At 46.4% G+C, this 17,070-nt stretch overlaps 2 protein-coding genes across 5 annotated transcripts in view; both read left to right on the plus strand.

Moving 5' to 3' along the window:
• LOC141747946 (uncharacterized) overlaps positions 1-9,834 on the plus strand; it is a 24,810-nt gene extending 14,976 nt beyond the window's left edge. For 3 of the 4 annotated variants that reach the window (XM_074599064.1, XM_074599066.1, XM_074599065.1), the window contains 12 exons: positions 1,085-1,207; positions 1,643-1,798; positions 2,466-2,519; positions 2,794-3,011; positions 3,813-3,889; positions 4,063-4,173; positions 4,766-4,852; positions 5,712-5,819; positions 6,036-6,157; positions 6,377-6,499; positions 7,859-7,901; positions 8,095-9,834. In XM_074599064.1, coding sequence (XP_074455165.1) covers positions 1,085-1,207; positions 1,643-1,798; positions 2,466-2,519; positions 2,794-3,011; positions 3,813-3,889; positions 4,063-4,173; positions 4,766-4,852; positions 5,712-5,819; positions 6,036-6,157; positions 6,377-6,499; positions 7,859-7,901; positions 8,095-8,172 — 1,300 coding nt within the window. In that variant the 3' untranslated portion in view covers positions 8,173-9,834. Of the gene's footprint in view, positions 1-1,084; positions 1,208-1,642; positions 1,799-2,465; positions 2,520-2,793; positions 3,012-3,812; positions 3,890-4,062; positions 4,174-4,765; positions 4,853-5,711; positions 5,820-6,035; positions 6,158-6,376; positions 6,500-6,947; positions 7,669-7,858; positions 7,902-8,094 lie in introns of those variants that run through there. The other variant, XM_074599067.1, reaches the window with a different exon arrangement.
• Positions 9,835-13,551: 3,717 nt separating this feature from the next.
• Positions 13,552-17,063, plus strand: GNG13 (G protein subunit gamma 13). The gene is made up of 3 exons (XM_074598543.1): positions 13,552-14,082; positions 15,173-15,295; positions 16,516-17,063. The coding sequence occupies exons 2-3, from the start codon at positions 15,198-15,200 to the stop codon at positions 16,619-16,621; spliced, it is 204 nt and encodes a 67-aa protein (XP_074454644.1). The 5' UTR covers positions 13,552-14,082; positions 15,173-15,197; the 3' UTR covers positions 16,622-17,063.
• The last annotated feature ends 7 nt before the right edge of the window (positions 17,064-17,070 follow it).

Below are 17,070 nucleotides of genomic sequence, written 5' to 3' on the forward strand. Positions count from 1 at the left end.
TACAGTTGTATCCTGCAAATCAGGATTTTTTAGAAGCTCTGTGTAATGCTGGTCCCTTTCTGGGAAGGACAAGGGCAATACCTTCCTTATTTAGAGCCACATAAACACTCAAACCTTTCTCTGTTGCCTCAAAGGAGAATAACTCAATGGGGAACTCAAAGCCAAGAAAATGGATTACTTTTTGACTGTAGTCTAGGAGTGTTCTCTAAGACCAGACCAGAAGGTGGTGTCAGGTAGCTACTTGTGGTTATTAAGCCAAAGAGTAAATAGTGACTGTTAAAGATCAAAACAGCAGCCTTGTACTGTTTGTACTCTACTGGGATGGAGTAGTCAGGGATGTAACATAGTAAAGTTCCCCCAGAGGCTACTGAATGAGGACATCTAGCTCACTTGGCTTAATTCATTTCTCATTTTAGCTTTGTATTTCACCTTTAACCCGCAATTCACTTGCAACAGAAGGTTAATGAATTAAGAATTAACTTTTTTCAGGAACGCTCAAAAACAATTATATATTCTCACCTCGTATTTGAAACTAATGAAAGGTATAACCTAAATCCTCTATCAGTTTTCATTTTAAATTACTATTCTTGAAACTTTTTTTATTTCTTGCTTTAAAAGAACAGGGAAAAGAATTTTTTGCCTCCCTTGCCCGGTTTTAAAGGAGTAATCTCCTCTTTGTGTCAGTGTGTTATCTCCAGTGTTCAGTTAAGACAAAAATGGCTTCACTAGCTTTGAAGCTGCTCGGGTTGATGGGGTTGCTTATTGGGCTCATCATATGTTTCTGCAGAGTTTTTGCATATACTCACTGAGGATCTTTGTTTTAAAACTTGAGACCACAGAACCTTGTTTTCACTGTTTAAAAATAACAAAAGAGCAATACTGTTACTAACTATAAATCCTAAAGCACAAACTTAATATAGATCTAAACTGCCTCTGACATTTAACAAAAAAAAAATAAAAAACCAAACCCCAAACTTCTTTAGAAGAGTTTCACATAGGATCAAAAAAAAAAAGACACAACAACTAGTAATTCACCTGATTTTAAAAGATTTTTTTTTTATTTTTTTTTCTTTTCAAAATATAGGATTACAACACAACTTCAGAGGATGCTGGTGTTGTGTGACTTTCCAAAAAGTTTGTATGAAAAGTTTGTAAATTTTTTTCAGTCCATCTCACTTCCATGTCACTGTTTTGGCTTCTCAAATAGGTATGTTCTTTGATTTTTGTTTACAGAATATATTTGTATACAGCTGCCTGAACTGAAAACAGCTGTAGAATGTTTCTTTCGTTGATAGTGTTAGGTGTGAGCATTTTATAAGAAGATTTCAGTATTAGCCACTTTGTATTTGTCCTGTCCTTACAGGAACAGTTGTTCGATGCTGTGGCTAAGCATAAGATGGTGTTCTAATTAAGCAGGTGCTCAAACTCCTTTACAGCTTTACAAACTTCCTTTACAGAAATGTGAGAATGTTGTCCATATAGCTTCTTTTCTTTCTTTTTTTTTTCCTTTTTTTTTTTTTCTCCCCCCTAGAAGTGAGTAAACCTCAAAATATTTTATTGGTAAATCATGTTACTCAAGGGAAATAAATTGTGGTGTACAAACAAAACATGGTTAAAAATGACTTTGTTTTTGTACTTCCAGCTTGAATGTTGTGCCATGGGACCACGTGTTACTGACCACGGTTTTAAAAGGCCAGAACATCACTGGTCAAAGAACACAGAAAGGAAGAAAAGTATTTCTGTGGGAAGTGCTCCCAGTTATAGAGGCTCGAGTGGAGAAATTAATAGACAAAGAGAAGTAAGATCAGTTTGGTCTTGTTTTGGATTTTTCTTTTTATGAACTCAATTTTCACATTTTGCATGGTATTGACTGCGGTATAGTGTTTTCCTAACATCTGCAGGAGTTTCATGTAACGGGGAAACATACAAAACAAAGGCACATTTGAAGCTCTTCATGCCTGTTACTTCTTATCAACAAGGCCAGTAGCTTTTTGAAGTTTTTTCAAAGCAGAATCAAGCCCTTTGAACACTTCAGGACCAGAAAAGAATGTTGAAGTGGATAATTTCTTTGTTTCCATAACCCCAGTAGGTTTTAGATGTTGATGTTTCAAACAAATTCTGTTCATCAAAAGGTGACTAGATGGAAGACAGCAAAAAGGTGCGTTCTGGTCTCTGGATCTTCAGAAGTCTGTATTCAAAAGAATACAGTAAATTTAGACTTAAATTAAAAGGCAACCTCCTGTTTTATTTTGACAGAGAACAGAGAGAATCTGTGGAGAGCGTCTTGGAACTTATTTCCAACTGTCTCTTTCTGCCAGTTGTATTTCTGTCCCATTGTGCAATGTCTCTTGTGTGGGAAGATCTACTGTTTTGCTTCATGAATTGTAGTAAATATTTGATTGACCTGTATATAGCTTGGCGCTTCCTTCCTCTTCCTACTCACCGTCTTCCTTTTTTCTCTCCAGCTATAAAGAAGTTGTTCGCTACCTGAGAGCTGTGAAATGCAATGATACCAAAGGGTAAATAGCTTTTTTTTTCCTTTCCTTTTTTTTTTTAATTGTTTCTTTGCCTGAAGATTGTGTCCCAGTCTGTGTTTCTTCAATGTGTAATAAACCGGCAGAATGAAAAGCAGTAGGATTTTGGCAGCTGTTTGCTAAGTGAAAGCAGTACTGCTTTGCAACTAACTTCTGCCTTGTTGGATGTAACTTACTGGTGGTCAAGCATAATCAGATCTATACATTCCTATGGTAAAACTTTCATGTTAATGAAAATCAAATATTCATTTCTTTCTAGGTTAAGAGACCTTCGGGATAAAATCCCATTTTATTTGTGTAAAACTGGAGACTTCCTTGATGCTGCGCATTCGCTGTTGTTTCCTGTCAATAGCCTCGCGTGCTGTGCTGCCTGCCGGTTATCGCCTTTGCAGTTTGAGGTCTACCTGAAGATGTTCAGAACAGGCAGTGTCCCCACTGGAAAGGATATGCTAGACCCTGGGCCGTGGATCAGAGTTGGCAAGTGTGATTTCTTGCTTACATATGTTTAGAACCTTACCTAACTACAGCTTTTACTTTTTCATTAATTCTGGTAATATTCTGAGGGACTTTGAACCATACTATAAATTGCCTGGACTAAAGCATGGTACGTAACACTGGGCAGGAAGAAAGTCTTTATATTTGAGCGTGAATTTGTTTAGTACACTTCACACAAAGAGCTGGTTTTGTCAGCTGTGAAGCTGTTTTGCTGAAAGCAACCTATTAAATGAAAATACAAAGCTCTCTCTTACATCACGGCATTTCCAGTGGCAGTGTGTAACTTAGCCTTGACCTTGAGAATAAAAGCTTCCTGACAGAAAGGGTTTCACGATCTGTATATTGCGTTCTGTCATTAGTTTAGCCACTGGTAACTGTGATCATCTGTCTTGGTGCATTCTACTTGTCAAAGTGTATTCTGAAATGAAAGATGTATTTTGGAGGTGTTCAGTGACTAGTAGAATTCTTAGGCGTATGGTACTGACAGTGTGTATCACACTGTACTTTGGTGTGATGTATGTAACGAAGGCTGTTCTGCGATGGCTTAGTCTAAATTGTATTCAGTTCTTTGCAGCTTTCCGGAATAGCGATTTACAGTTGATGTTGTTTTTCTATTCAGAGCCTACAAAATGTTGTAAAATAGCTGTAGACACTTGTTTGTTTCTTTTTGTTAGGTTTCTATAGAAACGTATTTGTAACTAAGTTAATGTCTTGTTTGTTTTCACGCTCTATAGTTAATCAGGGAATATAAGATATGTTTTTGGATTTTTTTTCTTCTTGCAGGGTCTCCCTTGAAAGATGGTGTTCTAATTAAGCAGGCGCTCAAACTCCTTTACAGCAATGTGTCACTATACAGAAATGTGAGTCTGTGTTAAAACCATTTCTGTGCCCATCAAGTGGTTCTGTATATTACCTGTTTTGTCCAGTTAGTTCTTTAGTGCAAGGATTTACTATCAGAACGCTTTTCTCTCTGAATAGTTTACACCTCTGAACGGATTTGACTTTGTAAAACGAATGTTCTGCTGTGTTTCAGTCTAAATGCTGGAGTTGCCTCATTATGATCTTGGGTAGTAGCAATTTGCTGGAAAAAAGTGGGCACCTCCATCCCATCTCCTTGAAAGAGCCACCGCTTGACTTCCAAAAGGTAACTGAAGCAGTACTGGGAAATGGGAGAACCCGTTCTCTTGGGTTTATACAAGACTCCGTTTGACATGGGCATTGGCTCATTCTTCTAAATACTGAGGTGAACTTCACAGTGCCTCAACAAATACTCTTGTGGTATGTGCCAAATGTAACACTCCGCGAAATGTTGTGATTCAGGAGTGTTAAATGCAATAGTAAACAGATTAACGCCGCTTGCAGCCCAATGCCTAATACTGATTCTATAGCTTTTAATGAGGTGGATCAGTTAACAAAATGGATAGGAAAGCAGTTTAAGAAAAATGTGTTCAGGTGGTCCTAAAGAATCGGTATCTGGATGTTTTCTTCACAAGAACAGAAATAGCTGTCTGCTAAGCATAGTAGGTTAAAACAAAGAAGTTATGTGATACAGTTTGTTTAGTGCCGTAGAGCCTCAACTTTCCCTGAGTATGGCATTGAATAGTCAACCTCATCTGTAAATAATGCTGAAAAAATAAGTGAAAGCACAATTAAGAATCACGTTGGGCACTGTTTGAGGTTTGTAGAATATCAGGACATCCTTCCCCTTTATATGTGACTCATTACTTCTGTTTCAGGAGGTACTTGCTGCCAGTGGTGACCTTTTGGAGGAACTGAAGGCAAAAATTAATGTTTCTTTACCATCTGCAATTTTCTCCCCTCATGTAAGTGTGCAATGAGGAAATTTACCGTTTTTTTTATTGTGCTTGAAAATACAGCAGTATTGAACACAGGTGGATTATTGTGAAAAGCTTTTAAGAGGGACCTTGAAGGTTTTTTGGGAGGGAATCAGTGTAAGACTGTTCTTAGCACAGTCTAAAGGCTAGAGCAGATATCTGAAGGTAATGAAACTATTATTTGTCTGATCTATATATGTCTGTTCTGGTCTGACCGTCTTCGACCTAGGGTAAGTCTTACTTTACCACTGTCCATATTTATGCATTTATAAAGTGGGAGGGTTGGTAATAATTGATTCTGTCTTCTCCCAGGGTACTCTTGTGTCGTTTGGTTCAAACTGGAGACTGTCCTTTGAGACTTGACAATGTGTTTGTCTCAAAACTCAGGATTTCTAAACTTGTTTTGAATGACGAGTTTAAGTGTAGTGGAATGTTTAATGACGGCTTGAAATGTGTTCTCTATTAAATACAGTCAGTACATCTAAGGCGTTATCTTATTCTTTTTTACTTCTTTTGAGGAAATTACATTTAGCTTAGTCTCCAAATATGTGACTACTGGGGCAGAATTTCTTTTTCCCCTTAATTCTCTTTCTATGATGGTGTGAAACTTCATGTTTCTGTGAGGACTTTGAGAGCACCAGGTGAAACATGCTATATAAATAGAAGTACCTGTTCTATTCTCCACTCCTTTGGTCTTCATAAGACTCTTGTGGATGTCGTGTCTGACATCCAACCTATCTGATTGGAATGGTAGTAACTTAGTGCTGATTAAACTGGGTACGAAATGCAATTAGTGGGCAAGTGGGCTTTTAAATATACGTCGTCTTGTTGATTTCTCTTCCTGTAGTTGCACCATGAGGCTTATCTTATTCTCGCAGTGCAAGCAGTACAACAGATGCTTTTTTGTGATCTTCCATACTTGAATTCCTTCTTAGAGATAGCCCTGGCTTTTGGGGTAAGTCCTAGATACTGATTTCTGTTCTAAGAGATTAAAGCAAATTATATTTAAAATCTGTATAGCATCAGCTTGGAGTTTTTGGACACATTTAGCTTGGTTTTGTTCCCCTTTAGCTTTGCTGACCTTTAATTTATTCTCTTTTTTAAGAAATGTTTGGCAATTAGATTAAATCACTGGTCTCTTTTTTTTTTTATTTTTTTTTTCTCTTCCTAGAATAACTTTTGGGCTCTGAGGCTGTTATTGGACCATCTTTCCTATGAAGAACACATTCTCCATGGCATTGTCAACCTGATTTTGAGAGACCTAAATTGTCAGAAAGGAACAATGCTAAAACTGTGAGTAAACACTTGCTCCCCGGAGTCCGTTTGTTTACGGAAACAGTCAGAGCAGTCCCATGGGAGTAGCGTTTAGCAGAGATGTAATCCTTAGCTCTTTGAAACCAGCCAGACCAGTGCTTTGGGTAAGTCAAGAACGCAAATAAGATGCTAGGAATCACTAGGAAAGTCACCTCTGTTGAACAGCTGTGTTCTGTTTCCTGGTTTTATACCGCTTAGGTGGCAAAACCTTGGTCCCCAGTACGTGGGTGAATTCCTTTGCCTGTTCCTGACGTGCAGGCATAAGAAGATGCAATCCATTGGCCTCTTCACCCTGAATATTATTACAGAGAACCTGCATTTGTAAGTGTGAATCTTCATCATAGCCAAATAGAATGCAAGACCGATGGTAGTTTTCTCTTAATTAACAGTCTTAACTCACAACTCATCTTGTTTTTTATTCTTCGCTGTTATTAGCAGTGGTAAAGATACTGAACTTGATGTTTTGGGTAGATTTGAAATTGTTCTATGTTACCTGTTGCAACCAAATGGCCTTCTCACTTCCCAGTGCCCAATGTTGTGAAAACACATTAACTGCTCTTGGCAACCCTGACCAGTCATCGAGATTACCTATGGTACAGTCTCGTTCTGTTACTTAACTGTCATTGTCATCAACAACAACCAAAACCCCTTAATTGGGACATACAGCAAAGTAGTTACTGGACTCTAAGGGGGCATAATACTGCATAAAACTTTATTTAGGAAAAATAGTTGAAAGTAACTCAAAATATATATTATTGTGTATCTACAGATGTCAACGTTACTTTTAAACTTGTAAGAAAGTTGTAGATCCCTGCCAAAAACTTAAGATTCAGGGACATATGTGCAATGTAACGCAAGCTGAGGACAGCATGAGTTTTGTGCCTGTCGTTCTTATCCCCTTTTTAAAAAGGAGAGAGACCACATGCTCTGCAGGAGCACAGACCTTCAGTGGGTGGGGAAAACAGAGTTCTGAAAAAGTCTGACTCCTTAGATTTTGATTACCAATCATAATAAAACACTGATGTATCGCTTTTGAAACCACTGGCTGTTAACAGTCCGTGCTCTCCTGTGTCATGCAGTGAAAGCGCTTTAGGTTTTAGTGATAGACTTTAATGTATTGGCGTAATAGTTTTAAAATGAATTGACTCTCTGGTTGTATACCGGAAGACAGAGTAATTGCCTGCTCTGGCACTCTTCATTCACACGTAGCTGAGGGCAGCAGAGTAATGTTGAGAATTCACCTTTTAGTAACCGTCTTAAGTGGAAATCATGGACGCGTAAGTTGACCTTCTTTGTGAAATGCTTCTGTCTGTTTCTTCTCTCCAGCCTTTGCCGCGTGCAGCTGAGAAAGTAAAATACCTAATTTCACTTAGTTGTGGATGAGTTAAGCTGTGTTTAACAAATTTGCAATTCCATTAATTGTCTTTTTTTTTGTGGGGCTTTACAGTATGCTTTAGCGGTGATCCAAGAGAATCTGATGAAATCCTGTTTCTTTTGATCTATCTTAGTTATTTTACTGTACATCTGATGCTGAAACCTTCTCCATTTGGAAGCTAAAGTGGATTTGTTGGATCAGCTTTCTTGTAAAGCTTGGAGTAATGCGAAACTCGGAGCGGCTGAGACTGGGTGCAGGTCTGTCGCCATGAGAAAATGGATTAAGAATTTCTGTCTGTTTTTCAGGTGTCCGTGGGCAAAGCATCTTTGCAACTTCTTTCACAATGCGGTGAGTATCTCTGTATTTTAGAATTTAACAACAAAGCATATCGGTGACAACTCTATTACTTACCAAGTAGATATTTAAATATATCATTTGATACATCATGTATCAAATATATGTTATGTCAATGTCATTTATTATAACACTTATTATAAAAATTACTGAAGTATACTAACTAATTTTTTTTTCCTCTGCCCAGGGATTAAGGCACCTGCCCCTTGGCACCACGGCTCATCAGGAAGTCTCGAAGTTCATAAACATTTTTGAAAAACTGTAATTTGGCAAAATCCTCAGGAATGTTTTTCAGCTTGCCTTAAACTGAAAAATCTCTTCCTGGAGTCCCTTGTGTTCTGCTGTGGTTGTCATCTCGGAACACGTTCAGCTAAAAACTGACTTGAGACAAATAAAAAATGAGATCCCGGGCTAAGGTGGTGAACAGTGGCTGTACTTCAGGAGTCGTGTTCTGGAAATTTCCTCCTTTGCAGGCCCATGTATTAAGCAGTTGTTTAAAGAGGTAGCAGGTTTAAGCGTGTGTGTGTTTGTTTTAAAAAAAAACAGTCTACAGAGCGGTGCTGATTGGAGGGGGAGCGAGGGGAGGGTGACACGGATGAAGGAGAAAGCACCACAGGCCTTTACTTCTGTTGAGTTGCACAGCCGCGCTGTGGGCGAGGTGTCTGCAGCAGAACAACTGCTGAGAGCGCAAACGTTTGAAAAAGGAAAACTGGCGTACAACGGTGTGCATCAAAATGCCGTTTGCACATCCATCCTCTTTTGTTTCGTGTATAACTATAAAAATTAAACCCCTCTTGAGGCTGAAGGACGTTAACTTTCTTACTTCAAGAAACCAGATTCAGGAAGGTGTAATGCAGCAAACAGCTTGGTTTGTTTGTAAATAAAATAAAAATCGGGGTTTCAGGGTTTTCCAGTTGTGGGGCTTTGTTTTCTGCAATAGGTGACTCTTAGACTGGTGCGGGTGGTTCTCTGAGTTTCTCACATCCTTATTATAGTGGTAAGTTTAAGAGTTAACTTTTGACTGTGGAGGTAGAAATAGGGAAATACTTCTAGCCTGGTTTGTACTCTTCTCTGCCCGGCTGTGATACCTGTCAGCACTGGTTTGGCAGGTGGGGGGGGGAATCTTAATATGTGGTGAACTGTATTTTGCACATTTAAGGCTTTCAGTGGCTTTTGCTGCTTTTGCTATCCTAAATAAGGTATGCTGTTGTTCAAGTTTTCCACAAAAATGTACATGTTAAGTAAAACTCCGTAGAAATTTTGTCGTGATGTTGTCAGTTCTGTTTTGGCGGGTGTGGGATTTTTTTTTTTTTTTGTTTTCTAAGCAGTTGCTGTACCTTTATCTCGTGCTGTCCAAGTTGAGCCAGGACAGGCGGAGGTCAGCGCAGTCCCCTGATCCTCGGGAATCTGGTTCTGCCGACTGTTGGCCACGTGGTGTCTCGTTCTGGTCTCTGCTCCTGAAGACACACTGTGGTGCTCCATCGTCATTTCCAAGAGAGGTGTTTCTTGCATGTTCCTAATAACATGCTCTTTCTCATCTCATCTACCTGAGTAGCAGCAGGTCCCTGTTCCTCTTACGCCTGAGGGGGAGAAAAGAGGGGGAAGGAAGCTGCAAACTAACAGTCTTTGTAGGCGCTGTATGTGTGTTCTCTGCTTTGTGCTGGTGTACGAGCTTCCCTTCCCGACCTGTGGTCTGGCCTGTAGCGCTCCAAGCACCCTCCCAGCATCCCAGAGGTTGGGCAGCTGCCTGCCCGCAAGGATCCCATTCTGAACTCTCTAAAATAATCCATTCTGCGAGGCCCAGGGCAGGCTAACGGTAGGGTGTTACGTTGTGCTTTGTCACTTTGCTGTGGGTGTAAAAAGACACCAGCAAAGCCCTGTAAGCACTGGCATCAGGTTGAACTTGGACTGGGCATAGGCTTCAGTGTCGCCCTGTTTGGTGCTGGGGGCAGGAGGGAGAGGGGGCAGGAGGGAGAGGGGGCAGGAGGGAGAGGGGGCAGGAGGGAGAGGGGGCAGGAGGGAGAGGGGGCAGGAGGGAGAGGGGGCAGGAGGGAGAGGGGGCAGGTGAGGGCAGGAGTTCTGTTACCCCTTCAACCTTGGATTTACCATCACAAGGAAAGGCTAGGAACTGCTTATTTACTGTAAGTAAATAGCACATCTATTCATTATTTATCTACTTCTGAATTTTAATGATTTATAGCAGCCCCTATAGTGAGGATTATGCTATAGGTAATGATAAAATCTTTTATGTATGAGGAAAATCTGCACTTGACTTGGGGTATGGGTTGGATAGACAGGTATAACCGTTACCAGCAACCGCAGTAGAAAACATCTTCCCGGTACCCTGGGACTATGCCTAGTATAACCCCAAAGGTAAAGCGAAGGCTGATCTCGTCTTTACTCCAGGTATAATCGAGACGAACAGAGCTCATTAAAAATTGAAATGCACAGTTCGGAGAGGAAAATGGGCCTCCAAATATTGTATTTTAGCAAAGAGAACTCTGCTGTTTTAGCAAGTATGTGTACGGCTGCTACTGCCAAACAATAAATAGAACATTTGCAAGTAAGTGCCTGTATCGAAAATAAAGTTTCATCTGAAAATAGTGAAAATGTCTTATGTTCTTAAAGTCGGGAATGGGAATAAGATCATCTAGCCCAGGAGCTTAATGTACCTGTGGGCCAAGGGCCTGCTTGCGGTCAGCAGTTGAGCGGACCTCTTCTGAGTCTGTGCGTCACCATTGATTATGAAATACATTGCTAACAAACTAATTGTTTACAGGCCAGAGGGCGGGGGGGAGTTCTCAGTATAATATTTAAGAACAAATAAACAACCTCCCCCCCCCTCTGGTGCTGCCAGTAACCCTGCGTGGCTTTTCTAGCTCTGCTCCAGGGGGGAATGGTGATGCGCGTCCCACCAGGGTCAGCTTGGACAAGGAGGCTGAGATCGTCCTGCGCCTGGGTAGAGAAGCTTTGCCCCCTCGCCCACCTGGGGGTTTGTGGATTTAGACAATAACACGGTCGGGGGGCGAGTTCACCGCCACCAAACACGCTGCCTCTCTGCGTTACGCTTCCCAGCCTCGCCTGCTGCATGGGCTGGGGCAGCGCTGATACCGTTTTTACCAAGGACACTAATTAACCTGCTAAATGAGTTTATCCCTTTGGAGTGCGCACCAGAGAACTGAGTTATCTAAAATACCATCCCAAAGAGAGCCGTAATTAGCAGCCAGCACTGAGGGCAGACCCCAGGCTTCCCAGGGAGGCCTTGGCGAGGCGGTGGGGGCTGTGGGCTCGTTGCCGGTGTGGTCCCTCAGCCCGGACAACATCCCTGCGTCCTGCGCAGCACAGCACCAGGCTGTTCGTCACACAGAGCATCCCCTTCCCGGCATGGAAGGGGGAGAGGTCCTCTGCTCTTGGACCTGCTCCTGGGTAACGTGGGGGCAGCAATAAGGATTGGGATGCAAGTCGCTGCACGGCCGCCCTGGGGCACAAAGAAGTCGTGTTCCCCCCCCCCAGCTGCCTGCCAAACCAAAAATACGCAGTTTTAATAACTGGACTTAGCAAAGTAAAAAAAAATAAAAAACAGCTCGTCGCTGGCTGCCAGATTAACAGATGGCTACAATCATTAATATTGCAAAACTTCAGGAGTTCATAATTCTTTAATCTACAAAGCCCGCGGGGGTAGCTAATGCGGGCCCTGCAATCTGCCGTGCTGGGGGCTGCCACCCGCCCACCCACCCACTGCCACCACGTCCCTCCCGGACCCCCCGAGGGATGGGTGGATGGACCTTGGTCCTGCCAGGCCAAGAGACGGCTCCCCACTGCCTCCCAGGAGCCGGCTGCTGGGCAGACGCTGCCTGCTGGGGGGGGGGGATGAGCTTGATGAATCCCCCCAGACTCAGGGCTGGTGTCGGTGGCTCCTAAATTCCCTGGCTCTGCCGGCCCCGCTCAGCCCTCACTGCCATCAGATTGCGGAACATCCACGGAAATCCAATAACCTGTCTCCAGTGTCATTTTATCGTTAAACCCAAGCCTTCCCCATAATTGTTTGGAGGCAGCGCGGGGAGATTACGATTGATGTCAACAGCCAGATAATCCGTGGTTCAGCGTTCGGTATCGCTGACCTCGTTAATAGGCGCCGGTGGCGTTTGGAGCACGGGGAGCATGCCCTGCACCACAGCCGCCCCAAAGGCTGTTCGCAACGAAGAAAAGCCCAGCCTTGGTGTTACAATAAAAAAAAAAAAAAAATATTTATTATTTCCTTTGGGTGGAAAAACCTCGTGCTGCGGCTGCAGCAGGTTTGGCCCCAAACAGCTCCATCGATCCCTGGCCAAGCCCCAGGCTCCAGCATCCTCTCTCGGAGCAGGACGAAGGGCCGGTGGCTCCGTGAGGCTGCCGGGGAGGCTCCTACCGCTATCGATCGCCCGCAGAGGGTGAGGGCTGGGAGGGGAGCGTGGCTGGGACCTGGCACCCCGTGTGTCACCGTCCTGCTCTCGGCGTGGTCTCGGTGCAGAGGCTGGGGGGGGGGGGGGGGGGCTCCTCCTTCGCCCACATCGTGCTGCGGGGCATCAGCCTCCTGCTCCCTACAAAGGGCTCCGGTGGTTTGATGCTACAAAGGCGTCTGCCTGCATATAGAGATATATAGATAGAGAGACGTGGATATAGAGGTGTTTATATATTACATAATATTTCCATGTCTTTATAAATTGTATGTGTATATGTCTCTATGTATTTATATATTTTATATATATATGTACTATATTTATGTATGTTGTATACTATATAGTATATAATAAATATAAATACACGCATTTATATAAGTTGAATATATCTATTCGACCTCCGTACATATGCGATCTATATGCATACAGGGGCTTGGAACTAGATGATCTTTAAGGTCCCTTCCAACCCAAACCTTTCTAGGATTCTATATGTGTGTGTGTGTGTGTGCGTGTGTGTGTGTAAGTACGTGTAAACATCTATGTGTATATAGTGGATACACACACACTCTCTCGCACACTTCTTTTTTTTTTTTTTTCCCCAAATGCGTGTGTGTATTAGACATTCCTGCGTGCTCGGGTACTCGGAGGAATCGGGCCCAGGTGTGTTTTACAGAGGACAAACAGACACTTGTACGGACACGGCCCCTGGGCCCCCACGGAGCGGGTGGGAAGGAGAGGATCTTGGCGTAGCCTTTGGGAATTTTCTATTTATGGAAACCTTGCTTTGCTTTTTTTTTTTTTTGTTTAAGTGCAAAGCTGCCGTCACCATAATTACCTGAAGTTTTTGTAACTGCCTATTTAATGAAGGGCGGGGGTGGTTGTTTGTTTTTGGGTTTGTTTTTTTTTTTTTCACTTTATGGTTTTGCTTTTGCATCAATTACATTGCCTTTAATCAGGTAACAACTGTTAGTGGGCTTTTGCCCCTCCCTGTAAGTCACACATTATTATTTTTTTAATGTTGTTGCACTTTTCCCCTTGTGCTGCCCTTTCACCCACCATAAGCTTGGTCTCCAACTGCTCGCTTTTTTTGCATATATATTTTTTTTTTGCTTCCTTTTTTTAACCAACCCCTCCCCAGGTGCACCCCAGGTGCTCCTGCCCCCGGCTCCCCCAGCACCAGGGAAGCGGGAGGAAACACGAAATCCAGGGGCAGCGCAGCGGGAACAGCTGGGGGAAAGCCATGGCGGCGCAGCCGCGGGGGGAAGGGACGGACTGTTTTTTGGAGGGATGCAGGCAGGGATGCAGGCAGGGATGCAGGCAGGACTTTCCTGGGGTGCCGCCATGTCCCACCACGCTTTTACCCCCATTCTCCTTGGGGCCCTTCTGTCCCTTAGGGCTACGGGGGAGGCCGGGGTAACCCCGTTTTGGCAGCTCGGCCGCCGGGTACCGGGATGCTGCCTCCATCTCCATCCCGGGCACTCGCATTCAGCGGAGCCAAATCCCCCGGGAGCAGCGCAGGGGGCGGGCGGGGGGGGGAGGATGCTCCATTATCCGGCTCCTGCCGTGTCGGAGGCAGCTGGACCGACCGTGCATTAATAGATTACACAGAGGATTTGGGCTCGCCGGCAGCGAGGGGAGCGCTCGCAGGAGGCAGCGCGGGCCAGGCCAAGGCGCTGGGCGAGCCGGGGGGGAAGGACGCAGCCCCCCGCTCCCCGCTAACACCTTTTCCAGCCGAGGTAGGTGGAAGGCTCGGTCACGGCGCTGGGATGCTGGAGCGGGGATGGGGATGCTGGTCCCCATCTGCCTCCGGGAGAACCGCCGGTGGGGACCGGGAACCCCGGGGAGGCCAGACCGCGGGTGGAGGGGGATTGCTGGGCTCTGGGTGCTCCCCCTTCTCCCACGCCTGGCTGTTTTTCCTGGGGATGCTCTTGCGGAGAAGCCCATGCGGCTGCAGAGCTGTGCCGATGCGTGGCTGGATTTGAGCCGTGCCTGTGCACGGCCGGATTGTGTGCCCCGGCGTGCAGCACCCCCGGCCCTTCCCTGCCCCTGTGCAGCCTGGCCTGGGGTGCGGGACTGGGTGTCCCTGGGTGTTCAGCCACCCCCCCCGGGTGCAAAGCGATGCTGCCAGGTGCTGGGGTCATGGCCGGGCAGGGGGAAAGGTCCCCTTGTGCCACCAATTCATGGGGTGCAGAAGGTCTCATGCAACTACAGCTTGTCCCCCGTCAGCTGCTGTGCCTCAGTTTCCCCAGCACGCACATCCCTACCATTAGCCGGCACCCAGGGACATGGGGGGTGGGGCTGGTCTTGCCCCCCCAGATCAGAGGTGACCGTCCACATGAGCCATTTCCAGGGCTGTGTACACAGCCATGCAGCTGCCCAAAAAAATCCCTCCTGGCTTTGCTTGGGGCTGTAGCCGCGCAAGAGAAGGACAGACTTCCCCCCATCCGCCAGATAGCCTCCGGCCGCTATTTGCTGCTCTCCACCCCAGCCAAATTGCAGTCAAATCTGGCCAGGTCCTCGGGTTTTGCATGTGCCCACGGGCACGGCGCGGCTACAAGAGGGTAGTGCCAGGCAGCCACCCCGTGCCAGGCTGGCCACGCACCCTGCCGGTAAGTGCAGCCTTTGCTTTACGAGCACAACCCCGAAAGCTCCTGGAGCCACGGGCTACTCCGCCATGGGGTTGGAAAACCCCCCCGGAGGATGGTGGCACGCTGTCCCCATCCTGGAGGATCCCCCCCCTCTTTTGGGGGGGGGGGGTGCAGCACTAGGGGTGGGTCTGGGACAAGATGCAGCCATGGGATATGGCACCAAGGTCCCCATTTTCAGCCCCACAGAGCCCCCAGCTGCCACCATGGACGAGTGGGACCTCCCGCAGTGGAAGAAGGAGGTGGAAAGCCTGAAGTACCAGCTGGCCTACAAGCGGGAGATGTCCTCCAAGACAATACCCGAGTGAGTGGGTGCCCACCCTCCCATCCCCTCCTCTCCCTCCCCGCACCCCCAGACCAGCCCGGCAGCAGGACATGGTTTTGCACAGCCAGGAGCAGAGCCCAGCTCTTCTCCACCCCGCAGCCAGCACCAACGGCCCCTTCCAAATCACCCCGGGGGCTCCCGAAACAAGGCGGGTTTAGAGATTTTTTTTTAGTGCCCTTACAGTTCAAGCCCCAGCGGCAAAAACCACACCAGCCCCGGTGCCTGCAAAGCCCCCATGCTCCTTTCCGCAGATTCCCCCCACCAGCAATATCAGCTTCTTTCCAGCTGCCCAAGCTCCGGTGGTGGCTGGGACATGACAGCATCCATGAGACACCTCCCCCCACCGGCACCCAGATATCCCCCAGGACCCTCCAGCTTTCCGGGCTCAGCTGGGCGAGTGTGCAGACACCCTCAAAAGATTTAAACCTGTAAAAACAAAGTCACGGAAATGTATTCCCCCTCCCCGGTTTGCGCCTCTGCTCTTCATCGTGGAGGGGCTTGGGACATCCCACCAGTTAAGCCAGCCCATGGACCCTCACTCTCTGGCCTGTTTGAAGGAGGGCGACAGAAAACTTCAGCAAATAAGTTTTAGAACACAACACAAAGGCTGCCCCCACGCTGACAGCACCCAGGCAACCACAGCTTTTTGGGGACAAAAGGCTTTTATTAAAGAGGCTTTGTGTTTAGCTCCCCCCCGTCTGAAAACCGGGGCGGGGTGTGCGGGGGCTCACGCACACTGCCACCAGCGCAGGGTGCACCCCCACCAGCACCCCAGCACCGCTCCCCACCGGCGCAGGAGTTATCCCGGGCACCGCAGCTCCCCCCAACCCCCCGGCTCCCCCCATTTCACCGCCACACAGCCCCTGCGTCCTGTGTCCCCCACCTTGGCAAACCGCTTCCCACCGGCGCAGGATTTATCCCGGGCACCGCAGCTCCCCCCAACCCCCCGGCTCCCCCCATTTCACCGCCACACAGCCCCTGCGTCCTGTGTCCCCCACCTTGGCAAACCGCTTCCCACCGGCGCAGGATTTATCCCGGGCACCGCAGCTCCCCCCAACCCCCCGGCTCCCCCCATTTCACCGCCACACAGCCCCTGCGTCCTGTGTCCCCCACCTTGGCAAACCGCTTCGGGACAAGGCAAAAGCGGCTCCGGGCAGGGTCTGTGCCCACCCCGCCCCAGCTCCCCTCTTCCTCCGCAGGTTCGTGAAGTGGATCGAGGACGGCATTCCAGAAGATCCCTTCCTCAACCCGGAGCTGATGAAAAACAACCCCTGGGTGGAGAAAGGCAAATGCGCCATCCTCTGAGGGGTTGCCCCCCACTGCGTCGGCTCCCGCCGCCCCTCACTCCCCCCCACTGAATGTACTTTTTTATTAGCTAGCTTCCTAATATGACTACCTGAACAAAAACCCTACCCTCAGCTTGTCTTATTATTTTTAGTGGTAGAAGCGTTTCTTTTTTATATGGGGGGGACACAGGGAATAGCCGGGGGTGGGCAGTGTTGGGAGGGACATGAGCGGCAAAGGTTTCCAGTCACTGCTCTCCACTCGCCTCCGCCACCGTTGCCGTCAAGCTGGCAGCTTTTTCAACTTGTAAAGGAGCAAAACTTTTATAAAACATTTTCACTGATTTTAAATATTCTTTTGTATACTGTAGGATTATCGTTTTGCAGCAAACCAGGCAAAATATGACAACCAAGGGTTTATAAATGAAATAAACAGAACAATACTTCATGATTTTTTTTTTATATATATAC

The sequence above is a fragment of the Larus michahellis genome, chromosome 8 (assembly GCF_964199755.1).
Source record: "Larus michahellis chromosome 8, bLarMic1.1, whole genome shotgun sequence".
NCBI lineage: Eukaryota > Metazoa > Chordata > Aves > Charadriiformes > Laridae > Larus > Larus michahellis.